Here is a 25,602-nt window from a genome sequence, read left to right as displayed (position 1 = left end):
TTTAGCTGTTTTCGAGTATTGTGTTTATTTTAATGAGTTCAGTGGTAATTTTTGCTTTGTTCGGATGGTTTCGGTGCTATTTGACAGTGCTCGGTGGTAAGGTCTCACTGGATAGTTTCGTATTTTGACACCCCCATAATTTTTAAGGTAGAAGGCATGAACCTAATTATCACAAGCCTAGCATTTATAAATTCACACATAAGCTAAATCTATAATGTGGTTCAGATTTACTTTGAGTTAGGCTTGGAAATAGGTTGGCTTGTTGGTGACTGCCTGTCACAGTTAGATTTGTATTGGAGATCAAATGCGTAACTTGGGCTGCAAATGAGCTGTCGACTTGGCTTACGTATTTGTGTGTGTCTGCTACAGAGGTAAATATCTAAAAATCTAGATGGTTGAGGGGTGATGAAAAGTATGCTAATTTGTTATAGTACTAGTGAACTTTATTCATGCATAAGGCACATACTGATTCTTTTAGCTGCCTTGTCACAGAAAAATATTCAAAATAGCTATTTCTTGTCAAAAATGAATGTAAAATTTAGGGGTTGGTGGCAGTGTTGGTTCAGTATAAAAACCACCAGTTGCATCAGGAATTAATCTGATTACTGCAGTCAAAATCTCACATGTATGCTTTCTACAAAAATCATTAGTTTGTTTTTATTTGTATCTTCAGTGTAAAATTATTCTCATTTTTCTGTAATTGGTCATCACTGGATGAAAATTCACCAGATAAACTGTCCAGTGAGACCTAAAATGACATTCCGTAACGATCACAACGCTTAAGTTTTCCGTAACAAACAAACGCTTTACAAAATTCAATTGACAATACTTTTTTATGCGTTTTTGAGAATTGAATTAACCAAAGATGGCCTCTCGCAAGAAACTTCCACATTCTAGACGCTCATTGCGAGAAGAACAGCCTTATCTTCTTCATCCCCACTCTATCGAATTTGATGACATTACTAGATCAGATTCCGTCTCCACTAGGAATGATGCAGTTGATTATTCTAGCCCTAGAAGAAAGCTCTCGGAGGAGTCAAGCAGATATTGTAGCTCGGTCTTGGCAGAAGCCCAAACAGCTATCGTGCCATTTCATTGGAGAGATGTTCTTGTTTCATGTTCCGCAATTTTGTTCTTTTTCTTTGATGTCGTCACTGACTGTCTTCTTGCTGTGCAGTATTACAGAGCAAAAATCAAAATTGCCTTTGCACTAACCACAGTCTTTATTGTTTGGCCAAGTTTAGTTACATGTGGTTTGAACATAAGATGGTATTGGCTTGACTACCAGAATCAGCAGCGAGCCTTGCAAAGGTGTAAAGAAAGAACATGTAGAAACGAGATTTATGTGATTGAAACTCCAAAATGGCTTTGGACCGCCAGGTTTCTCGTCAGTATTTTTATGATGGGACCAATAATAAGGTGAGCTTAAACAATCAATTTTATAAACAGTGGAAAATCATTACACTGCTCGTGAGGTGAGCCATTGTCTGATCACTAAGTATTCTGCTTAATCATCAGATCAGCAATGCTAATGTTCATTAGCGTCTGAGGCGTGGTTTCTCTTTACACTTTTGATATTGCTCGTAGGTGCCACTTATTATCTTTAACTAGTGTTGCATTACACAAGTTTAAGTATGAGCAAGGGAAAGCTCAATTATTATTTATTTAACTTTAACTTGAAACATCTTGAAGTTGAACAACATAAAAGCAACTTAACAAGTCCATAAAAAAATCAAAATACTTAAGTGTTTCTGCTGAAATAATTTGATAGGCAGTCTTCCATTTCTATCTCACCTCCACGAAGGTGCAGCCAATTTTTTTTATTATAGACTACAAAAGCCACCTTGGACCACTTTTGATCCTTTTAATTATTCAATACCTGAAAAAAAATCCTGCATTTGGACTAAACTCTCCAGATTTCAACAATAAAGTAATCACTTAATAGCTTGTTGTGTATTTATGTAAGTTTTAATCCCATTACTTGATCACACATCATTGTACTGATCACAATGACTGCCAGGAACAGTTCTGATACCTACTAGATTGGTTCTGGCTGGTTTCTGTTATGCACATATGCATCCATGATGATATTTTGTTCTAACTCAGTAGAATCACATGCATATTAAAGCCAAGTGAGCACTGATTATAGGTAATGCTGGCAATATGTTCCCCATTGATAGGTCACATGCTTTGTTATGTACACAAAGTTTACAGATTTCAATAGAACTATGATAAGTAGACAATGTTCATAATGGTAAGGGGCATACATGGGGATAAATATTATTGATTTTCTAGTCTTGTACCATCTTGAAAAAAATTTCTATTTATCAGTCTAATTTTTTTCAGGTAAATTAACCTTTCTCAACATGCCAGATGGGCACCTCATCTTGAAAAAATGTCCTCTATTTAATCAGTCTGAACAAAGTTCTTTTTCTTCAGGTAAATTTGTTTTTTTTTCAACATGCCAGATGGGCACCACACTACGAGAGGGGTCTGATCTGAAATTTGAATGGTCCCAGGCATTGGACTGTTGGGTTTTTATAATACTGCATAGTAATACTGTTCAAGTGTCACAGCTAGAATGGCAGGGCTACCAGACACTCAAAAAGGGCATGACGTTTTTAAATTCTTATTGGAATCATCATATAGATCATGCTCAGCAAGCTGTTTATATTTATCAAGTTTTGTACTTCAGTTTCTTCAATTAGATTATGAAGTTTCTTTGTTTACTCTGGTATCTATTTTGGTCATGTCCCACCATTTTGGACAAGTTGTTTATGTCTATATCTCCATTTTTCATCTGTGGATACAGGCTTTTAGTAGGAATATTTTTGATTATTAGAATGTCCATTGTTCCTAAAGATCTGTTGTATTTTGTCTCCAAATTAAGTTTTAGGGCTAAAATGTATTAAGTACAACTAAAGCATACATGTGAATCTCCAGCATGGTTGGATTTTTCTGCCAAGGTTAGTGGTGTCTCCTGTCCCTTCCATCAGTCATGGAGTGAAAATTTAAAATAAAATTTTTTTGGGTTCTATTGTAGTATATTTAAGCTAATAATGATTTGATTTCCCTTAAGCAAGATAAGATATTATAGTTCCTAATTTCACTCTTGAATTCTGTTGGCATGGCTATCTGGTGCCATTGTTTGAAGGTTGTGAAGGTAGATTTTACTTTGTGTGAGCAGAAGTAATTCTGAATGGATTAACGACATCAATTGATTATGGTGAGGTTACTGAAGAGCTCAGTACTGTTACACAGTACATGTATAAAACAATAAACTCAAGTCTCTCAAACAAATTTCAGGATTAGGAGTCCTGGACTATTCACTCATAGAACTCAGGAGTCACCAGCATATTTCTGAGAGTCCGTGGCATAACTCTGAAGTCCCTCATTTTCAGAAGGATAGAAAGAAATGAAAAAGCACATTCTAATTCTTTTAATAATATCAGGATTGAATTCTTAGCCATTTATAATCACATGCTAAACAGAAAATATTTTTCATCAATAGAATGTTAAATTTAAACATGTAAATTTCTGATTCTGTTGTTTCTACTTAAACATTAAAAACAAATGTTTCTGGTCTCTCAAGAATCAGAGCTTCTGGGTGAAAAAATGCTCGAAATTCTTAAAAGATGCACCAATTCTCCCTGTAACGTGTCCCTTTGATGTGCTTCATTTTCCCCCAGGACGATCCCACTTTTCGTAATCAATCTAGAGAATAGCTAAAGGCTAGACTTAAGTAAATGGGCATGAAGCCAGTTTAAGTAGTTAATATTTAATCCTTATCATGCAGTTATCTTGTGAAAAGGGCTGCCCTATGGAAGACTACTCTAATGTACTTCAAAGAAACCGTCTTCTGTTAAGTGTATATGTAAACATCTGCAATTGGTTGGCAATAAGTGATACCCTCTTTTGCTGTAACGGTTGTTTATATGAAATTTTTGATGGTGTGAATATAAGTCACGAGAGTAATCAAAACTTTCTCAGTGTTTCATTTGGACATTATTGTCAGGTCATTGATATACGCTAATAATAATACTCCAGAGTATGTTATTATCATTGGGTACTACAGAATCATTAGAAACTTTTTAAAAGAATGCAGAAAGGTACATTGACTCATAAAATGAATCAGCAAAATCTGTTTTAATTTTTTGGAAATGGACTCGTAATGCCAAGAATAGGTAAAAGAAAAATCAAAAACACAATAGGCAAAAGTTCCATCTGAAGATCATTTCAAATGTGAATCCTCAAGCTTAATGTATTTAGGTACAATACATGTACAAAGATTAAAAAATTTTTTCTATAGAGCTAGCATCATATCATAACTTTATTTGGTCTCTCTCTTGAGGCATTTAACACTGTTTACTAATTAACATATTTATTTTTAATTAGTTTTTCAGCACATATTATGCTTTGTTTATTCTTTCATTTCTTCCTTGTTTCATTTATTGATGGTAATTTATGTTCATATATAGGGTTAGAGTTGGGTACCTTGAAGAATTTCGTTTGTGGAATACTGCAGTATTTCTGAACACAATGCAGTATGTACCACTCAGTACTGCAGTTATATTAAGGACCAACAATTTATTGTTCTGAGGCAGTGGCCTGACACTTTTATTGCTTAATTTCCATATTATTTGGAAAAATATATCTTGAGATAATAATAATATTAATGAGGACTTTGTATAGCACCTAATCTTTAGAAGCTCTAAGTGCTTTACAACATTAGACAACACCTATAAGATAAAAAAGACATATAATGATATGATTAAAAAACAAACACCATGAAATTAGAAAACATTAAAAAAACATGCTGAGAATATTTAAGGTAGGAAACATTATTAGGTCTTTAAGTTTGTTCTTGCAATCGAAATAAGTGAGTTTTAAGAGCACTCTTGAATGGGATCACTTTGTCTTTGTGTCTAAGTTCAGTGGGCAATTCATTCCATGTTGCCGGGCCCTGGTATGCAAAAGAACGCAGTCCATATGACTTTGTTTTCATACTTGGAATAATGAGTATATGATTGTCAGAAGAGGAGCATAAGTATCTTGCTGGTGTGTACACATGGGTGAGGTCGGATAGGTATGTTGGACTAGAGTCCGACAGTGAAACGTAGCACAGAGAACAAATTTTGTGTTTGATTCTGGATTGAATGGATAGCCAGTGTAGTGTACAGAGCAGCGGGGAGGTGTGCTCTGATCGTGGTACTCTAAGTATGATCCGAGCAGCTGTGTTTTGAACTTTTTGAGGTTTCTGGAGCAGATATTGAGATGAACCAGACAGAATTGAGTTACAGTAGTCCAGTCTTGAAAGTACTAATGAACACACAAGTGTTTTAGTGGCATCAACTGAAAGATATTTGCGAATTGAGCTGATGCGTCTCATCTCAAGATATGCAGCCTTGCATATGTTCATGACATGTTGGTACAGCAGACTAACCTGCATATCGCTGTTAAGCACTTCCTGCAGATGATGCCAAGTTTATACAGGCACTCTAATGAATCAGTCTAACCTGAATAGTGTTGCCAGGAACTTCCTTTGGATGATGTCCAGTTGATATAGGCACTCTTATGGGTCACTCTAACCCACATAGTACCTCGCTTCACTTGTCCTCATGCTTCTGCCACCTAAAGGTAGCCAATTTCTAGCAAAATCTTGGATGTAACAGGATCTAACTTATAATGTACTGCAAGCACAGTGAGCCGCCATCCTCAACATTTTTCTACAACTGTTTCACAGGTAGCACAAGAGACATCAGCTTCACTACATAAACCAAAAACAATGAAAACGAACCCTCAGGATCCCTCGTCATTATTAGATCTTACTATGAGGAGTGAAACTGCCTTGCAGGTTTGGACTGAGTTTTCTGACCACTGCCATTGGAGTTCTGTCCTCCTTTCATCTACATCACCTGCTGGGTCCACAGTTTTAAATCATGTGATATCATTGTCTGCAGAAGAATCTTATTTCAATTGCTTCCACAATCTGACAAACATACTGATAATTTGGGACTGCTTCCATTGACAATTACAAGTTCCAAGCATCTGTGGATGTTTTTTATTGCAATGCCTCCCTCAGTTTTCCATTTGGATACTCTTGAAGCGATTCAGACTGCATCTAATATCTATGGCAATCTTCAATAGGTGGAACACCACTTACCTTCTCCCACCCTGAATCTCACATGAATCGATTGGATAGAATGGCCTACTTTGTAACATCGAGGCCCAAACTATTATGGCCATGGCCAAAACAGCAGTTATGGACTTAAAACAGCTGGAACGAGATGCAGTGCTCTCTACCTCCATCTTAATGAGGATCATTAGCCAGACTACTCTTGCAACCGTCATCGTATAATCTCCACTTTGCAACAAGCCACCAAGGACACATTCCTTCCACTCCTCAGAGTCTCAGCTATAGTTGAGGGATTGACAAGGTAAAGAAGAAGAGGTCACAGGGATGTCTCTGGAGCACATGCCACTGGAAAGCAGTCATACTGAATTTACAACCATTGGAAACGAGAGTCAAATGATGTCTGTTGTTTTTGCCAGCATTTCCACAAGACCGTCCCTATCTTAAATAACATTCATTCATCTCCCACCTCATCACAGATCCCAGTGGGGAGAAGGCTCCAATCTTTCTTTCCTGAATGGAGAAAATTTACCATAACAACATGTAGACCCAACAGTGGTTTCCTGAGGACTCTATATCATGTTCAGCACACCTCCGAAGCCTCTGCCCAGATTTCTTTCAGCTACAACACAGGACTTAATACTTGATCATAAACCTAGTGGATTCAGTCAACTCTTCTGTGTTCTTGAGTTTGCGGTGGAATGCAACAACAGGTTCTAATGCCATCCATTGTGGAGAATATGCAATCAGTGTTGACTTGCAAGAGGCATGAGTTCACATCACAACTCACAGGGCTTCAAAAATTATTTTATTCACCCACAACAGGCTAAAAAACAGCAGGTTAGTTATATTTTGGAGCAAGACATGATTTTACAGGTTGCGTTCCTCATTCTTGTTAACAAAGACATTTCTCACCTCATACCCTTTCAAGATTTCAGTCAACTGGCTATAGAACCAATATTCACATAAATAAAAAAAGATTCCACCAGAAATGAGAATTAAATTCATGCAAGGATGTCCATATGGAGCAATCCATCTGCTAGAGAATTCCTTTACCTGCCAAGATTTGCTCAATGCGGCAGAGGATATCTTTGTCCATGGTCTTTTTCTTGGGCTCCCATAATAATGATTTTTTGATCCAAATAGAGGCCAAATCTTGGACCAACTTTTACAAATCTGCACAATATGAGGTTGCATCTTGAAGGCAGGGGGACAACTCTGGACTTGCGATGGGGATACATCTGCAAGTAAAACCATCAGCAAATATGATAAGAGTAGATTTTAACACAGAGGACTTGGGGAGCAAGTTTCCTACCATTTCAGGATGCTTTAGGAGTGTGGCCTCCTCAGGATCATTTTTTCATATCAACATTCTTGAGATGAAAACCATTTAGAAAACTTTTCATTGGTGGCTGGAGAACCTACAAGGGAATGGAGTTTCGGTCCGACAACTCCACTGTGATTACTTATCTCAAAGAGCAAAGCAGAATCAAATCCCCAGATCTTTGTATTCTTGTTTGGGATTTTCTAAAATGGTATCCTCAATGACAAATCCACATTTAAATTCAACATATCCTAGGCTGGCTAACATATTGGCAGAGTCATTGTCCTGCAAGAAGGAAATAATACAAATGAAATGGTCTCTTCATCCTTCAGTTTTTACTTAGTAGATGCTATGTGGGATCAACCTATGATAGACCTATAGGTGGCATGGTAGAATGCCAAATCCCAACCTTTGTCTCACCAGTCCTGTCTTGAAATGGCCAGATGTATACACTTCTCCAACATGTCAGGTTCTGAAGGTGATACAGGAAGCAAAAGAATCGGAGTGTCTCCCCATTCTGATTACTTCACTCAAATGGGAAATCTAGGATCAACCACATCAGTCTCACAACAGAATCAGCAAGAGTCGAGGTATTCCCTCATCGTCTTAAGCAACCATGATGGCATGTGTTTCATCCCAACCCAGAGTTACTGATTCTGCTTGTCTGGATCTTATTAAAATATGCTCTTAAGAACAAACAGTTCTCACAAGTGTTGGAGAATCCCTCAAGTGAAATGGTCATCCACCAGAGTGGTTTATGAAGGTAGTGGAATATATTCTCAGTGGAGTGCACAAGAGCATTTTATACCAATTTAGGCATACATATGTCAGTATCTACAGAGGTCTAGGAAACGCTTAATCACACATATTTGGATGCCAATTTTTTATCTGGGACACAGAAAATCACTGAGGCAGGAGTCCTCCGTACGCATTTAATAGGTGTGCGGCAAAATTCAAAGACTTGCCATTTCTGCTTCAACCACCTGCTTTGTGGGGAAATGTGTTGATCATTTGATCGTTTAGCTGTTCTGATATTTACAGTGACAGAATTCAGTGGACGAGTGTCTGTGATTTGGACCTTTAACGAAGCTTTAACAATTTTTCAGTCATATTGCTACGATGTCTGCAGTGTGAGTTTATAAAGATGTCTAGCACTGGGGCATCATGCCGCAGATATGTAGCATGATGTCCCACCCAGTCACATTATCCTGACACCAGGTCAATCAGTCCAAACACTAACCTCTTAATGGTGAGTGCTAAGTGAGGCAGCTTTTAGTACCATTTTTTATAAGTCTTTGGTATGACTCGGCATGGGATCAAACCCATGACCTCCTGCATCAAAGGCAGATGCTCTAACTACTAGGTCACCAGAGCGGTAATTCAGTGGCCAAAAGAACATGATGCAATAGCTGGGCAGCAAGTTCAAAGACTTTGGTAACCAATAGTTCTAAATTTTCATAGTTTTTGGGGAGGGCCAGGGGTCACTTTACCAGGCAAAGTGGGTGACCAAGTGTTTTTTAAGAGGTACATTGACTGACCATGCTTTTATAGATGCTTCCTCGCCTTAGCCCAGTTAGTTCTAATGTTGTAGTGAAATGTAGTCATCAAGACATTAGTAGCTAGGCATAGTTTTGATATGAATTACATTGACAAACAAACTCTTGCCCATTCACAAGCATGTGTTTTGATAGCTGATTGACCATTAACCCTTTCCCGAGTAATGTAGCAACTATCACTGCCCAATTTCCAGATGCAATCCTTTGATGATAAAAACATACAAACTTGTGTTTTAAAACTTTAATAATAGTGTTTAAATAGCAATTTGTGTTTTAAGATCAGAATCGGTGATCTGGATATATATTAGCTGCCTCTTGTACATTATTTTGTCATAAAATTAGTTTGAAACTATAAGTGATCCAGTAGGCCTAACGGGAAATAATGGTTGTCGTCGCTAAATCTGAGAGTTTATTAGATTGTTTGTTTTTCATAAATCATCTGGCAAATATATTCAGAAAAATATACAATTCATTGAAAACAAAGCCTAGGTATTATTTTATTAAAGATTTAACTTTTAAAATGCAAATAATGTAGGTCAGAAACATATGGGAAAATGCTATGTTGTGGAATTTGTGAGATGCATTGTAAGGTCTAAGTTGTTTTCTGACTTTTACACGTATTGGTGGAAAATACAGAATACACATTTTAAAATGGCAGATTGGCTTTGAAAATGGACAATATTTCCTCCTGCAAATGCATCTTTATGAAGCTATTGAACAGCCTAGACATGTAACCTTTTGCATCATGGATAAAAATTCCTCCCAACTAAATTGAGCCTTTTAGGGTGAAAGATCTCTGATAAAAACTGGAAAAGCATACTCATATTTCCATCCTATAGCATGGATAATTACAGTTCGAGAACATTTTCACTCATATGCATTGTCTGTCCTAGCTTCATTAATTTGGGATTTAATTTGCAATGCTGTAAGTTCTTTTTCTCATTTTCACTTTATATTCTAATGAAATAAATATATTTGTTAAATTTTACAAAGCTTGTAGTCTTTTGCTCTTTTCTGTTTATTATTTTAAGAGCATGGACTTGTAACAAAATACAGTGTAATTGTAATTAATTACTCAATTACAACAGTTACATTGCAATTGAACCCAAGTACCGGTATTACAGTAGTATTTCAGTTTAGCTCGGCATCACAAATGGAGCCTTTATTACTTCCAACATAGATAAGAAGCTGAAGTGCATTTGGGTGTTTTGAAGAAGAACATGTTAATGTTATCCTTACAAATAATTTGCACATGATTCCAGTTTGTTCTCGTGTAAATTGATTTCCAGTCTGCTCTCTTATGTATGATTTGGGGGTTGGGAAAGTGCTGTCCTTACTTCATGAATATTTTTAGCTGTTTGTTGTTAGATGTTTTTATCTGATAGGAACATGTGGACCTAACTCAATTATTTAATTAGATAATTAACTAAACTGTGAATTCTGTCTTTAGACCTGTTCAGGAAACCCATAAACATGTGTGCCTGATTGTTAGTGAGGTAGCCATACCTGGTATGCTGTGGTAGATATAGTACCAGAACTATGCTCAACTTAAAAAATAGGATCCACAACTTCTGTGTTACAAGACTGCATTTCACTGGGATTTATTAAAATGAGATCATTGTGATGTTTATAAGTGATTTTGTTACTCTTCCTGTAGATACTTGGAATACCTATACAATGGTATGAAAAGTACTAGCAAGAGTCTGAGTGAAGAAGATAGGCGTTACTATCATCGGCAGATGAGGCTGGAGGATGTAGATGCATGTTGTCTGAGAATCTTTGAATGTTTCCTTGAGGCAGCCCCACAGCTAGTACTCCAGCTGTACCTGATGATTTCCATACAGGAAGAGGATCATATGATATATGGTAAACATTTCATGATATAATAGTAGCATAAAAATATCTTGCTTATTATTTATTGTGCTGCTTTTATTCAGTGCTAGTGGCTGTTCAAATGACCTATTATGATTATTCACTGATCTGTTTATTTTAAAACCCTTGTATTTGTTCCTAGAGTTATCAAGTCAAAAAGTTTTGGAACCTCAAATTTTGCTTTGAATTATTGGGAGGGATTTAAATATCACCCTCCATTCTTATAAATCTTGTTGAAGAATAGGACTCGGGAAATTTGATAAAAGTCAGCTTGCTGACTGCAGAATTGAACTTGCCCATAGGAAATATGAGCTTGCTCCATGACACGGGAAATTTGAGCTTGTTTGATAACATGAAAACATAATATTACAGTGAAAGTTTGAAAAAATGTATTTTTATAATTGTGTTTTAATTTTATTTTACAAATAAAATGCTTGTTTATTGTTATGTTTTTTTGCACATGAAAGCTAATTCTAATAATTAAAAGTTCTACAAAATATGTATATTTCATACTTGTAGTACACGTCAATGACTAATCAGAAAGGACTTGATTGCTGGATGATACAATGCATGGATTGTTAGAAGAGTGTTAATAGATACACTAATAGACTCATTTCTTAAGCTACATCAACAATACTGGTAATCAAAGCTTGTCTTGGAAATGTGAGTTTGAGTGGTTTTGCAACTATTTATTTACACAACTAAATAATTTAAAAACACTTATTTTATCCATGTAACTATTTTCCAAACAGAAAGAATAAATTGGTCTCCAATAATAACCATGCAAACAATAGATGATAGTGCAGTTAGAGAAAGCCACATGGTTAATCATTAGAGAAAGGTTATTTGTAACATATATTGCAGGTCATAACAATTAACACCAAGTCAACTTGAAACTAGCAACATAAATGAAACCAATCTTTGTTCCATTAAAGCAGTCTTTGACACGCTGACATGAGAGGGTTGGCTGAGTTTAATCTAGACAAGAAAGTCTGTTAGTACACGAAAGTCTGTCAGTTTTGTTGGTCATCACAATGATTAAAGAAATTCCTACTTACCCACTGCCTGTACCTATGTTAGGACTTGAAAGGCGGTTCATCATATGTACTTAGAAATATTACAATTAAAATGTAACTGACAACATGTTAAATTCAAATGTTCTTCCCTGTTTATCTAAAATTCCTTCAGATAATAAGTTTTCACATTGCCACACTGTCATGTATATTTAATTTGTATTGTCTGATTGACCTTTGTCCATATTTGAGGGTAGGAATTTGTGCTTACATGATAAATGTCTTTTTTTGTAAACAACATAATACGTAGCTAATTTTTGTAGATGATCGTATATTATATTTGACATCTCTACTCCATTCGTATGGAAACGCCTTTTGATGTCTGCTACGAAGATCAGCCATTTTAAGTCGGTTTTTGTTGCGACACCTTCGGGGAAAACCGCCTGTTAAATACTGCATTCATTTCTGTGAATGACAATTACGTCAGATCACGTGGTCACTGTTTATGCTCTGGTCAATATCTGCTATTTAAAGTAACTGGTTCGTAATCTACACTCACCAAAATGGAGGTCGCAGATTTCATTCAGTACTTAACAATTAGAATCACAACTATGAAAGCTTCAATAACTTAGGTAAAGGCTCTGATATTGATGTAGGCAGCAATTAGTTTTTATAAATTATCAAATTCAGATGACTTAGTGATGTAGACGTGGACAAAAACTTGTAAATTTCGAGTATGAGAAATGGCAGCTACGATTGGTCATGCGGTCTCACTGACTTGACGGTGAATGAGTTCTCTCAAGACTTAAAGCACATAAAAAAATTCTTCGTGAAAAATAATTACACAGCTGTAACAATCGGACTTTACTCTTAAATTTTTCCACACATAATAGATGTGTACCAAAAATGTAAAATGGTTAAAATTGCTGCTAAACGTAGCATACACTACATTGCTATACAGTTAACAGGCAGACCTATGCATATGGAGTCGAATAGGTAACAGGTGTTCTATTTATAGCACGCTGCACTTTGTAACTGTGTTCTGTGAGTAAAGGGTTAAGATAATTATTATTTGCAGGTGCACATTTTTATTTGGATTTAAGTTCAGGACATTGGCTTTCCCCTTGAGAATTCTTGTACCTAATGTTTGCCAGGTTGTTTAATAAAAGTTTGGTAATAGACCTGATCTTGTTGACAACTTAGAATGTTCCAGAAATGAACATTTCAATTTGATCTTGGTCCTCTTATTGTGTCTTAGTTTTTTATATTAATGTTGTTTTTATTAGCTTTACTCATTCCTGTCTCATCACCTGAAGTGGAATAGTCTTTATTTTTGTGTTCAGTTTTAGTTTGAGAGGATTTTTTCATTTAAATTATTCATTGGAACTACATTGTCACTTTGTGTTCATTAATACTTACAGACTTAATCACTATTTTGAGATTATTGTGAATGAATTTAGAGACATTTGACTTATATCATTATGATACATCAAGACTGTTAGCACATCAACACTATTCCAGGCTATAGGTACATTAGCACATTCAAGATCGGAATCCATTTGGAACACTACTGGAATTCTTTCGGAATACTGAATACTTTTGGACTTGTGCTAGAGTTTTTAGGACTATTTGGGATTTAATTCACAGCACTAAGTTCTTTTTAAATTTTAGCAATGTGTTTTTAGGGAAATAAATTATTTTTTGAATTTTACAAAACATGTTGATTTTTGCTCTTTTCTGTTATTAGCTTAAGACCATGTAGTTGTAACACTGATTTAATGTGAGACTTACTGTGGCACTGTCTACAATATGGAATAGACAGGCTTTGAAAGTTTATCATGAGAAATAAAGGAGTGATTGATGGATGACAGGCATTTATATACTAGAAGCATGTGGTACATACAGATGCTAAGTAAAGGTGCTGATATATGTACTGTGCCAAGGTTGCAGAGTATGACATTGGTATGGCACAAAGCATTGTAAATGGAACATGACCTCCATCAGAATTTGTTGGACTTGTTTGCAGGCAAGTACCTTGCAAATTTGTGTTTGGTCTAATCAACTTTGACCTTGTCCTTGTAATCATTTGTCATTGAATTTAAGAATGTACAGTATTTGTTTTGAATTTAAATAGGTAAAGGGTGTGTTTTGAATTTAAATAGGTACAGTGTGTTTATTTTGAATTTTTATGTGTAGGGTATGTTTTGAATTTAAATAGGTACAGGGTAGGTTTTGAATTTAAATAGGTACAGGGTTTGTTTTGAATATCAGAAAGTACAGGTTATGTTTTGAATTTAAGAAGGTACAGAGTTTGTTTTGGAGTTATATTTTATCAGTTTAGTTGTCTGTATTTTCTATGAAAGTATTTTTAATACTGACCACAGCAAAATTATCTAATTAACTACAACCTTTCTGTGGAGAGAAATCTGTTGCAAAAGCTCACATCAGGTACATGTTGTTTGATCAGAGGCTGTGAAGCTGGTTTATATTTAAATATGTAGAAATTGTACCCTTATGTAGTAACAAACCATAGACATATAAATGACTTTTTATGTGATCATCATTCCCAGATACTTTACATGTACTTACTTATTGTTATATAAATAAAACCCCAGTGAAAAATATATTTACATCTAAATGCCAAACAGAAGAAAGTACTTGTCCATTTATCCCACCTTTTACCTTGTTCCACCTGGGAGGTACATGAGAGCAGGGAAGTATGTGTTATTTACCCATGGCACATGTTTGATCCCTACATGAAATGTTGTTGTTGTTCTAGGGTTTAACGCCATTTTTCAGCACAAGATAGGCTATACATGGCAGCCAGTATAACTGGTGGAGGAAGAACCCTGGAAAACCCAGGGAAGAACCACCGACCCACGAGAAACTACTGGCAGGCTTTCCCACGTACCCACGCTAGCTGAGCCTTGGACTCGAACCCACGCAGACAGAGGTGAGATGGCAGTGATCCGGAACGGAGAGCGCTTTAGACCACTCGGCCACTCAGGGCCCCTTCATGAAATGAATTATAATTCTAACCTTTTTTGATTACATTAGTGATTACAGTTATTGTGTGTATGTGTGTACATATATATTTTTCATTTAGTCAGATTGCTTTAACTTTTCATGCTATACTGTGAATGTCTTGTGACATTTTTGCACTTTATGCAGCAACATTTATTTATAGCACAAAATGCTCAGTGCTCGCAACAGATGTGAGCTTGTCATGTATTCTGCTGGTTTTCGTCTGTTACCTTTCAAGTCATTTTGTAATCTGAGAGAAAAGCTGCAGTTGTTTTTACTTATGGTGACATGATGTTTCAAGCTGACTTGAGTAGAACAATACTGTGCCTTGCAGTGGTTAGCATTTTACCATCTTAATAATTATCTTTGGTAATAATTAGATGGGCTGTGTTGTATTAATTGTTCTTCTATTGATGGAGCAATGTACTTGTTTACTGTGATTATGTGGCATATTCAAAATTTGTTCAGCTTACATCGGTAGCAACTTGTATATTCACTGATTTCTTTCTCCTTCTTTACAGAGATGATGAGAGCATTATCAATTGTCTCATCCTGGGCAAGCTTGGCCTGGTGTCTGGTTTCCTACCACAAAGCTTTACGCAACTCTCATGAAAACAAGGAAAACATGGGCCTTCCTGGAATTATTTTTTATTTCCTCTGGAGAGTTTGTGAAATTGGACCCAGGGTAATTGTTTTGGGACTATTTGCAGCACAGTTTTCCTATGCTATTTTTATATTTGTGCCTATTCATTGGATCATTATGTCAGGATGGCTATTTTGTCAAAAGACTCATTTTTATCAGAATCGATGTGAAGAACGTCTTTTTAATATTGTGTGTGGTTATGTATTAGTATTCTGTTTTCTTAATGTCAGGGAAGGGCACACAAGATTTAGAGCTCTTGTTTACTATGCAGTTATTTATATAGAAAATTTTACAATGGTGATGTTATGGTTTTACTTCACATCAGAGAAAAGTAAATGGTTTTACCTACCTGCCTTTTTTGCAATTATATTTGGGGTAGTGCTTCAGATATCATTTCAGTTAATCTATTATCGGTGGTTTCATCCAAAAGGTAGTGGTGCTATACCCTGCTGTTTGCCAAAGGGAAATTTTATGTGTTATCAATCCCTCTGTCATTCCTTAGAAGAAGAGATGGAAGATCATATGGAGGACATGACAGTACAAGTGAAAGCTAGACAATCTGATGCAGTAGCTGTGTAAATATCGATGAATAACTAATGCAGTACACATTACAATAATTTCAAGATCATGGCCACTGTTTTATTTTTTGTGACATTATACCATGCTTGCATGTTTATATAAGGTGAGTTCATGGTATGGCCATGATTTGGGTGTGCATTGTGTGTTTGTCCGCCCATTTGTACAATGTTACTATGCAATTATTGTTTTAATTTTCACAGTAAACACTGTATAGAATTTAAACAGATTTAACAGAAAACATCCTATTATCATGACCTGTACAAATTGGTACTGGTTCAGAATCATATATAGCCGCCATAGCTAAAAATAGGAAAACCTTAAATGACTAACTTTCACAAACAGTTCAGCGGATTTTAAACAATTTTTATATAGAGCATCCTAGCATCAAGTTCATACAAATTTATGAAACTATTGTGATCTTTAGTCAGATAATGTCACTACTTCCAACAATAAAATATCTTGAAACAGATTCTTTTTTTATTAAAAATATTACAGATTTTGACCAAATTTAGCAAAATAGCATTTTCAAGTCATGGTCTTTGAAGTTGACACAAATAATGCTAATTTACCGTCTAATATGGTTGCAAATATTACAGTTAGAAAACTTTTAAACAACTTATTTTCACAAACTGCTGAGCAGGTATTATACAAATGATCTGCCACCTAAAGCTTTGTGCCCACCGTTACTTTAAAAAAACTGATATTATTTCTTAAAAATTGTTTTTGAAAACCTTTATCAAAAGCATCATGGTATCAAGTTTTTGCAAATAATGCCAGTCTGTCTTCCAGTATGGCTGCTCTTAATAAACTAAAGCATAAAAATAATATTTCTTATAATTATCTCAACATAACTTTGTTTACTGCTTTTACATTTCACTATTAGGCCAGTGGATGTCTGCATGGACCTCTTGTTGAATTAGAAACTTTGTTTTTGTACCAGATGTATTTTTAACAGATTATTCACATCTTTCATGTGAAATTAATATACCTTAAGCAGTATACTGGCAAGAGTCCAGTAAATAGGCATAACTCTTTGTACTCCATGAATATAATTGTTTTCATAATTTATGCCAAATAAAACTAGTGTTCAGTGAAGCTTTATTAAACCATCCACTTTGTAAGCCAGTATCCTGTACAGATTGGCCGCATATTTTAGTGTCAAAATGAGCCATTAATCTAACATCTTTAAATTGGCCATATCTGTACAATAGTCAGAAATTGTGGTTCCAATAGTGTGTAGATTCAATATTTACTGTATTGTTTCTTTTGAGAATGTGCTTGATCTAATCTTTTTTGTGTGATATGCATACAGACTTTTACAGAAATGATAAAACCTGTAAATATTTTTAAAGGAAACCAAGATATTATTTAATGAAATTATATTTACCTTTCTCATATTGATTCAAACTTATGGTATTGCAAGAAATCATAGCCATAAGTTTCACTAGTCATGTATGTTGTTATGATTAGTTTGGAAGCCAGTCTTATGAGATTATAAATTTAAATGTAAATTATAAAATTTAAAGTTACAGTGAACATGAATGTACCTAAAAATTAGCAATGAGCCTCTCATACTCTCACTTTTCAGTATGTTCTGTTCAAAGAATTGGTTTTTTTTCTTCATTTGATATGAAGATTATAGCTTGAATTTTGTTTTTGTAAAACATGTATCCTCATGCTTCCCTATTTTGACACCCAAGAGCAAATGTTATCTGTCTTGTTCATGCATATGCAAAGAATTTGTTTGCAAAACTTGTTTGATATTGTGACAGATAAAAATGAGATTATTTTGTTTTATTTTCATGTTATTTTACCCATATGTGTCAGGTCATATAGTTGTACAGCGGAGCTGATAGGTTAAAATACAACTGTACTGCAGAGCTGGTATGTTAAAATACAGCACTACTACAGAGCTGGTATGTTAAAATACAGCTGTACTGCAGAACTGATATGTATTGCTCTTTGATTAACTTCTTTTATAAATTTGTTGTGTATTATGTCTGTACAAATGGTTTTGCAATTTATCCAATTTAAAAATCAATGAGCAGTTTCATGTGACTATAAGAACAGTTGTCTTTCAGCCATTGTAAATTATTGTTACTTTAGAGTTGTACCAGTTTTCAGTGAATGAATGAGTAAATTAATAAATTAATGTGGATAAAACAGGGTTCATGCTACCAGGTGAAGCAGGTACTAAGTTGCTGAAAAATGTAAACTTCACTTTTTTTATATTCGGAAAGCAAAAGTGACTTCTCCCTGTGATTTTTTTAAGTGTACATGGGCAAGCTGTATTTCAGCATTAAGAGGTGTTAAAATCAATCGTGCCAGCAAAACAAACTCATACACATTCACAGGCATGTGTTTTAATAGCTGATTGACCATTAAAACAGTGCTCATTAATGTAATGTACATGATTCATCTACAGGAAATACAAATCCGTTGTCCATCAGTTAGCACAGTTTTTCATTGTTACTTCTCAACTACTCAAAAGATTGCCATGAAACTTTTCACACATTGTATAGTTGGCCTTATATCAAAATGGTGTTGCTCAGACACCCTGTAATTAAAGTATGTTACCATATATATATATATAAAACCCTTTCAAGTGCACTGGATCCAGCAAGGGATCACTTGTGCCAGGGATTAAGATAAATGCAATAATCTGACAATGAACTATGTAAAACTAGTATCTAACTAGCGTGAGCACTTTCAACTGTTTAATGAGTATTTTTCAAAGGCATATTCAAAACATAGACAAGACAAACAAAACAGAAAAATGGTTGTTTGCAAAACTTTACATGGCTGTTTTTACAGGAAATAAACCTTTATTTTTACTGTGTTTCAGCTAGTTTATTCCAGCTTGTTGCTGATACTGTAAAATATTTGTATTGACCTATAAATCAATGAGCCATAATGGCATCTGTTATTTTATGTTAGCACAAATTATATCCTGGTTTTTTCATTGTTATAGTGGTCATTATATGCCATTAAGCAAATTTAGATAATTATTTAAAAGAAAATGTGTCAGCTGCAAAAGATAATTTTACAAATTACAATACAAATATTTTATAGTATCAGCAACAAGTTCAAATAAACTAGTTGAAACATAATAAAGTTAATATGTTTTGGATATATATATATATTGTACATTATCATTATAACATAGGTTAAGTGTCACTTTGGGATTCTATCTTGAAGGTCAAGGTTAAGGCTCATTATTTTAAGTTTTATGTATTGTTTTCCCCTTCACTCTTTAATTTGAGATATTTTCGGGAGTAAGGAATCAAACTTTGCTTGTGTGCATTCATCTCTAGTAGATGTGCTGTGGACCACCTTGGATTTTCTGTCTTCAAGATCAAGGTCACAACCCAGTATTACAAGTTTTCCATCACACTTTCTTCTCCACTCAATAACTTTACAGCTGTGTGAGATTAAGAGATGCCGCTTGATTTACAGATATGTCATCATTAGCAGGTGAATTGTGTACAACATTAGGGGCTCATGTTCAGGGTCAGTGTCATTGTGTTATGTGTTGAAGTTCTCCATTACACATTCCTTGACAATATATAAGTTTAGGCTTGTTTGAGGTGAAGGGATAAAACATGGTAAAATTTTATATCATTAGTGTGTTGTTTATCACATAGGTTCCTATCTTCAAGGACAAGTTCACAGGTCAATATTTAGGTTTCATTCGTTTTTTCCCTCAAGATGTTTACCTTCAGAGCAGTTTTTAAGATAGCTGGATTAAGCTTGGTATACCCACATATTGTCACTAGAAGTTGGGTTGCAAGGCACATTTGGTGTCTTGTTTTTAGGTCAAGGTCACATGCCAATATTTTTAGGTTTCTTTTTTCTACTTTTCTGTCATAAAGCTTTTTAGCGTACAGTGATAAACCATATACACTTACGCTTCTCAGTTTGATAGCAAGATTTTACCTTTAATGCCAGTTTCACTTATACAAATTTGTTTATCACTTTCTGCCTATTTCCTCAAATGCCCTTTGAAATAGGGCAATGAAACAAGGTTACATTTCATGAGTGCTAAGTAACTTCACAGCTGTGTTTTAAAGGTCAGTCAAATTTTATTCATTTTAACTTTTGTAACCATGTTAGGCAGCTAATTTATTGCAGTTTTATGTTTGTGGCTATCCTGTACAACATATATGCCATTACTGTTTTATTAATTTTATGTGATTGAGTGTATATGTATTGTGCATCTTTTCTTTATGCAGTTGGGTTGTTGCTTGATATAACTGCTTTTGTGTATGTTGTTTTGTTTTTGTAGGGTTTAACGCCATTTTTCAGCACACAATAGGCTATACATGGCGGCCAGTATTAATGGTGGAGGAAGAACCCGGGAAATCCCTGGAAAGAACCACTGACCCTCGAGAAGCTACTGGCAAGCTTTCTCACATATCCACATTGGCCGAATCCGAGACTCAAACCCATGCATACAGAGGTGAGATGGCAGTGATCCGTAACGGAGAGCACTTTAGACCACTCGGCCACTCGGGGCCCCGCTTTTGTGTATCACTTCTCCAACGTCAACATGGTTGTCTTTGTCAACATCATTAAGGTTTTGTGTGGAGCTTTATGTCAAAGTTTATGAAAGTCATGAAAGCATATTTGCAGGTGAGTCATAATTTGGCAGCAAATTCTTGCATTACAGTATTGCATCAAGTATGAATTTATCATGCCTGGAGTACTGTATCTTTAGTTGCTGTATTACAATACATAATTTCATGTGATAAATTCAAGTATGAGATTATCATACATGGGGTACTGTATGTATAGTTACAGCAGTTTATTCCAGTGGTTGTTTGTAATTACTCAGTTATAGCTAAATATTTGTCTACTGTGCTAGCTACTGCTATTTTTTGCCAGATTTAATAAACTGTTTACCACAGCCATGAAAAACATTATGTTATATGTAAGCTCTTGTAAGGCTAGGTTTTTTAACTAGGTTATTACTTTCAAAGATGGTACATTTCAATCCTGGATTGAAAGTGTATATATTGTTTTACAGTCATATGTAAATGATTTGGGTTTTTAGCCATTATTTGGCACAAAAGTATAGCAATAGGTAATATGTTTTGGGTGTTAACCGTATTACTCTCCTTAATGTGATGGCTTCACACTTTAACATTTCTCTTTCAGTTACATTCCCTGATCACATTGACATTGATATTAACCCCACTACCTCCTGAACTCATCCCTCACAAAAGACAAAAATTTGCTCTATATTATATTGAAAAATGGCAATAACTCTTACACCTAACTTTCTTTTGCCACAGACAGGTGGCACTAGTTTTAAGCTTGCAGTGTGAACTGACAACACATGACAATACATTGTTAACATCGCCTCCCAGAATCTGTTGGAAATTTGTGCTCATTTCATCCATCCATCGAGGATTTTGTTATCTTTGGATATACAGTGGTCCCCCTCGTGAACACCCCCCCCCCCCCCGAAGGGGTGGCTGTATAAGAAGGGGACCACTTTATTAAGGATTAGTCTGCAGGTGTTATACATTATTTGTTAAATTTTGACCAGAGTTATATGAACTGTTTCACTTACACAGAATTAGTTCCAGTGATATCTGACTGCATGGTTCAACATGGTAATAACTCCATGGAGCCAAGTCGTCTGCCTTGGAAACTGTAGGTTGTGGGTCCAAACCCCAGCCGAGTCTTTTAAAAATGGTACAACAGCTGCCTCACTAAGCACTCAGCATTAAGAGGTTAGTGTTAGGACTGGTCGGCCTGGTGTCAGTATAATGTGACTGGGTGGGACATCATGCTACATGTCTATGGCATGATGCCCCAGTGCTAGACATCACTATAAATTGCCACACTGCATACATCGTAGTGATATGATTGAAAAATTGAATCCTAATCACACACACACAACATGGTAACATTGTATTAGAACATGTTGTAGTTCATATTTGTGCACATTATTTTTTTTCTTCCCTTGTATGATGGGTGTTTTTGGCATTGTTAACCAGGTTAAATTAATAATTTATTCTTTTTTTCTTTACTTTGTCATTTAAGAATCAACTGACAACAGAGAGTGTATTAAATGCAAGGAATTCAAAACCAGCAAGGACTCGTATCTTGCCAAAGTTTACATTGTTGGGTACTTACAGCATGTATGCCATTTCATTGGAGATTACATGGTCAACATTACTATGGAAAACTGCAAAAACATTGCGGGGGATCTTAGTGATCAAACTGTCCAATACGTCTAACACTGTGCCAATACTCCAGTAGTACAGCTGTATATACTGCCATCTGTATGCTAAACACATGTAGTTATCAATTTTAGTTTTAACAAGCCATCCATACTGATTCATTGACTACATCCTACGGCTACAACTAGCCAGAAAAATATATTAGATGATGTTGAACTCAGTTCCCACCATGCCCTGTTCAACACCATCCATCAGGGTCATGGCCTTGCTCATTATTAATGATGATGACATCAACCCTTCTTTATGTCTTCTCTCATAGTCTGGGAAAGTCAAGGAAATTCCAGGGAGGCTGTCTGACTAGATCAGTGTCCCAGGCAATTTCAGTACCTTTTTTCTGATAGTAAACTATAAGTGTCCTTTGCATCTCACAGGTATAAGACTCGTCTGAATGCCTTCTTGTCAGATTTTCTGGCACTAGACAAGAACTATGCCTGTTTCTCCTATTTACTGGTAGATGGATAAAGGGATTTTCCCCACCATTTTGATGCTCTTTTGCAGTAGCCACATCTTTATTGCTGGATTTTGATGTCTTTGGCATTTGATGTCTTTGGCAATCTTCAGCCATGCCAGGAAGTCCAGCAGTTGTTACAACTGGGAGTCAATGGCTAAATTAGTAATGATGATTAACAGGGCAGCCCACCATGTATTTGTGAATGCTTTTGTATTTGTGAATACTTTTGATGGCTTCTGCCAATCTGGAACTTATGCAGCAGGATATGTTTATGCTTGACCTTGATCAAGCCACAACTTCCCCTGTCCCAGCAATCCACTCCCTTCGGTTCACCTTTACTGTTCAGTGACAAGATAGAGGATATGCAGAGACAGGCAGCCCAAGAACTGCCCTCCTCCTAGCTGTGCAGCCACCATCACCTCATAAATCATCTCCAAATCATCCTCAAAGACATGATGACTGGAGTCAAAGGGTCATTGGCTACACAACTCCAAATTTGGTCACAATCCCAACCCTATAATTATATGGAGAGTCTGCTAATTAGTACCACAGTCACTCGCTACTAGGGAATAGGAAACAGTTTCTCTACCCCCAAGCCTCCACCCTTTCACCAATGACTCATGTCCCTGACTACCCTAAGAAAACCTTTCAGTAGACACTAGACTCTTGCAGTTCAAAGAGTGTTGCATCAGTCACCTTCCACAAAGTGAGTGGGCAAGCCAAATCATCTCTGAGGGGAATTTTGACAATCCCCTCCACTTTTGTCCAGTCCATTCCTTACGGAAGTATCATCAGACTCAGTAAAGGATGTACTTTTGCAGCAACAGATCAGGAGGTTCATTAAGAAGATGGTGGCAGAGTTTGTTCACAGTCATCAATATCAGTCATCTAAATCAGCTTATACTCCCACCAAATTAAAAATGGAGATGGCATGTTCTGTCTGAAGGAACTTGCCATCAGGTTCTATCTGACAGATGCGTAATTTCACATTCCAATCCGTCTGTCCTCCTGGAAATTCCTGCAGGTTGCATACCAAGGAAATTGTTATTACTCTTGTGCTCTCCCTTTCAGATTGTACGAAAGTCCTTGGGCCTTTATGAAACTAATTAACTGTGTCTTCCTCCTTTTTCATATGCCTTCATCTGTTTCCAAGGCAGTGTACTTGGACAACATCCCCCAAAAACATATGGTGAGTTAAATTCTAGTCAAAGGAAAGGATGATCTCACATCCATTTCAAATCATCTCAATTAGTGTAGTATTGTTTATTTTCAATGGGCTCAATTTTCATGGTTTTGTACAAAACGGCATTTTCTTGGGTACATAAATTTGTGGTTTGGCCACTCAAAGTTTGCATATTAGTAGGTATTTAATTTCATGGTTTAATTTCTACAAATACCCAAAATAAAGAATACAAAAGAATGAAACTATGCCTACACAAATGGCAGTCACTTTAATGTTTAAAACAATACTACCACCTGTATGAGCACAATCAAAGACCTGGCAAGTTAAATACTTGCACTGTGTTTTTGACCAAATGAATAACACCAGTCGAAGCCAATGCAGCCAACAAGACTAAAACAATATTTCCATCTCTGTGAGCACAAATAAAACACCTGTCAAGATTAATCGCTTTTGCCATGTTTTCATTTGAGTGCTCAACATCAAAGGAAGCCAATGCAGCCAACAACACTAGGTCAATCGGTTATTAAAGTACATATGAATGATCTCTTAAACCACTGTCCATCAAGTTGCACTATCAATATTTGATGTGTTTAGAGCCCACCAAAGTGCAAAGATGCTAAATAAATTGAAAGACAATGGAATCACTCCTTTGTTTGTGCCTGCCTCTTGTACAGACCGACTTCAACCTCTAAACTTGACATTAAATAAAGAGTACAAAGAAAAATGTAAGTCACACTTCGACGAGTGGTACACTAAACCGGTTATGGACTCCATTACAGAAAGAAGATGTTACTGGTGACGATCAGTGCAAAGTATTAGTAAACCTTGCAACATCATTAATCAAGCCAAGTCACGCTGAATGGATAATTGCAGCTCACGTGACAGTAAGTGAAAGATCAGACCTAATTATCGGTGGTTTTGAGAAAGCTGGACTTCTATAATTCAGCAATTTGGGGATTATTTACCTGAGAAGCATTCATGAGTACCGGTACCATCAGACTTGATTGACACAGTCTTGATACAGTGGCTTTGCACAAAAGTCTGTGAAGTGTGAGCTTTAATACCCTGCTGTAATTAGTGTATATACATAGTGATTAATTTAATAATAGTGTTTCAAGAAATAGTTATAGTATTTTACAGGATTGTTGTTCTTTTGGATTTAAAATGCATAGATAAAATGAAATGTGCTTTCAGAAGGATTTAAATGTTTCAAAAACAGTTGTACTCTAATGAAGGATTGATTTGAATAAGTATTAAATTTAATTTTGATATACTGTTCTTTGGTATTATTTTTTCTTTCATTTTCAGTATTACTATTGTTTGAATGCTTATGCTTTTTATCTACTTTCTCACTATCCTTACTTAACTCACATATCAATGCTTTTTCTCTAGTTTCCCTCTATCCTTATTTACCTCACATATTGATTTAAGGCAGTGAGTGTAAAGTTCCAGCTATCGGATACCTTATCAAATGAGTGCATTGAAACAATATAAAATGATTTATGATTTTTGTTTCAAAAGGTTAAAATAAAAATTAAAACAAACACATTTAAAAGCTAATATTTAATTACCA

At 35.7% G+C, this 25,602-nt stretch overlaps 1 protein-coding gene across 1 annotated transcript; it reads left to right on the top strand.

Moving 5' to 3' along the window:
* Positions 1-865: 865 nt before the first annotated feature.
* On the top strand, positions 866-25,300 carry LOC149807246 (XK-related protein 6-like). Its single transcript, XM_089952803.1, has 3 exons — positions 866-1,419; positions 10,671-10,879; positions 15,444-25,300. Exons 1-3 carry the CDS (start codon positions 866-868, stop codon positions 16,142-16,144), a joined length of 1,464 nt encoding a protein of 487 aa, XP_089808929.1. The 3' UTR covers positions 16,145-25,300.
* Positions 25,301-25,602: the final 302 nt, after the last annotated feature.

This window comes from Sinohyriopsis cumingii, chromosome 1 (genome assembly GCF_028554795.1).
Source record: "Sinohyriopsis cumingii isolate HCF-2022 chromosome 1, ASM2855479v2, whole genome shotgun sequence".
Lineage (NCBI taxonomy): Eukaryota > Metazoa > Mollusca > Bivalvia > Unionida > Unionidae > Sinohyriopsis > Sinohyriopsis cumingii.
Note: the sequence above shows the minus strand (reverse complement) of the source record. Positions and strands in the feature narration are given on the sequence as shown.

What these genes read in the sequence shown, in the direction of transcription:
- LOC149807246 (XM_089952803.1), top strand. Translation starts at nt 866, where the DNA reads ATGGCCTCTCGCAAGAAACTTCCACATTCTAGACGCTCATTGCGAGAA. An exon ending in ATGATGGGACCAATAATAAG is followed by an intron (nt 1,420 to 10,670) that starts GTGAGCTTAAAC and finishes CTCTTCCTGTAG; the next exon opens with ATACTTGGAATACCTATACA. An exon ending in AGAGGATCATATGATATATG is followed by an intron (nt 10,880 to 15,443) that starts GTAAACATTTCA and finishes CCTTCTTTACAG; the next exon opens with AGATGATGAGAGCATTATCA.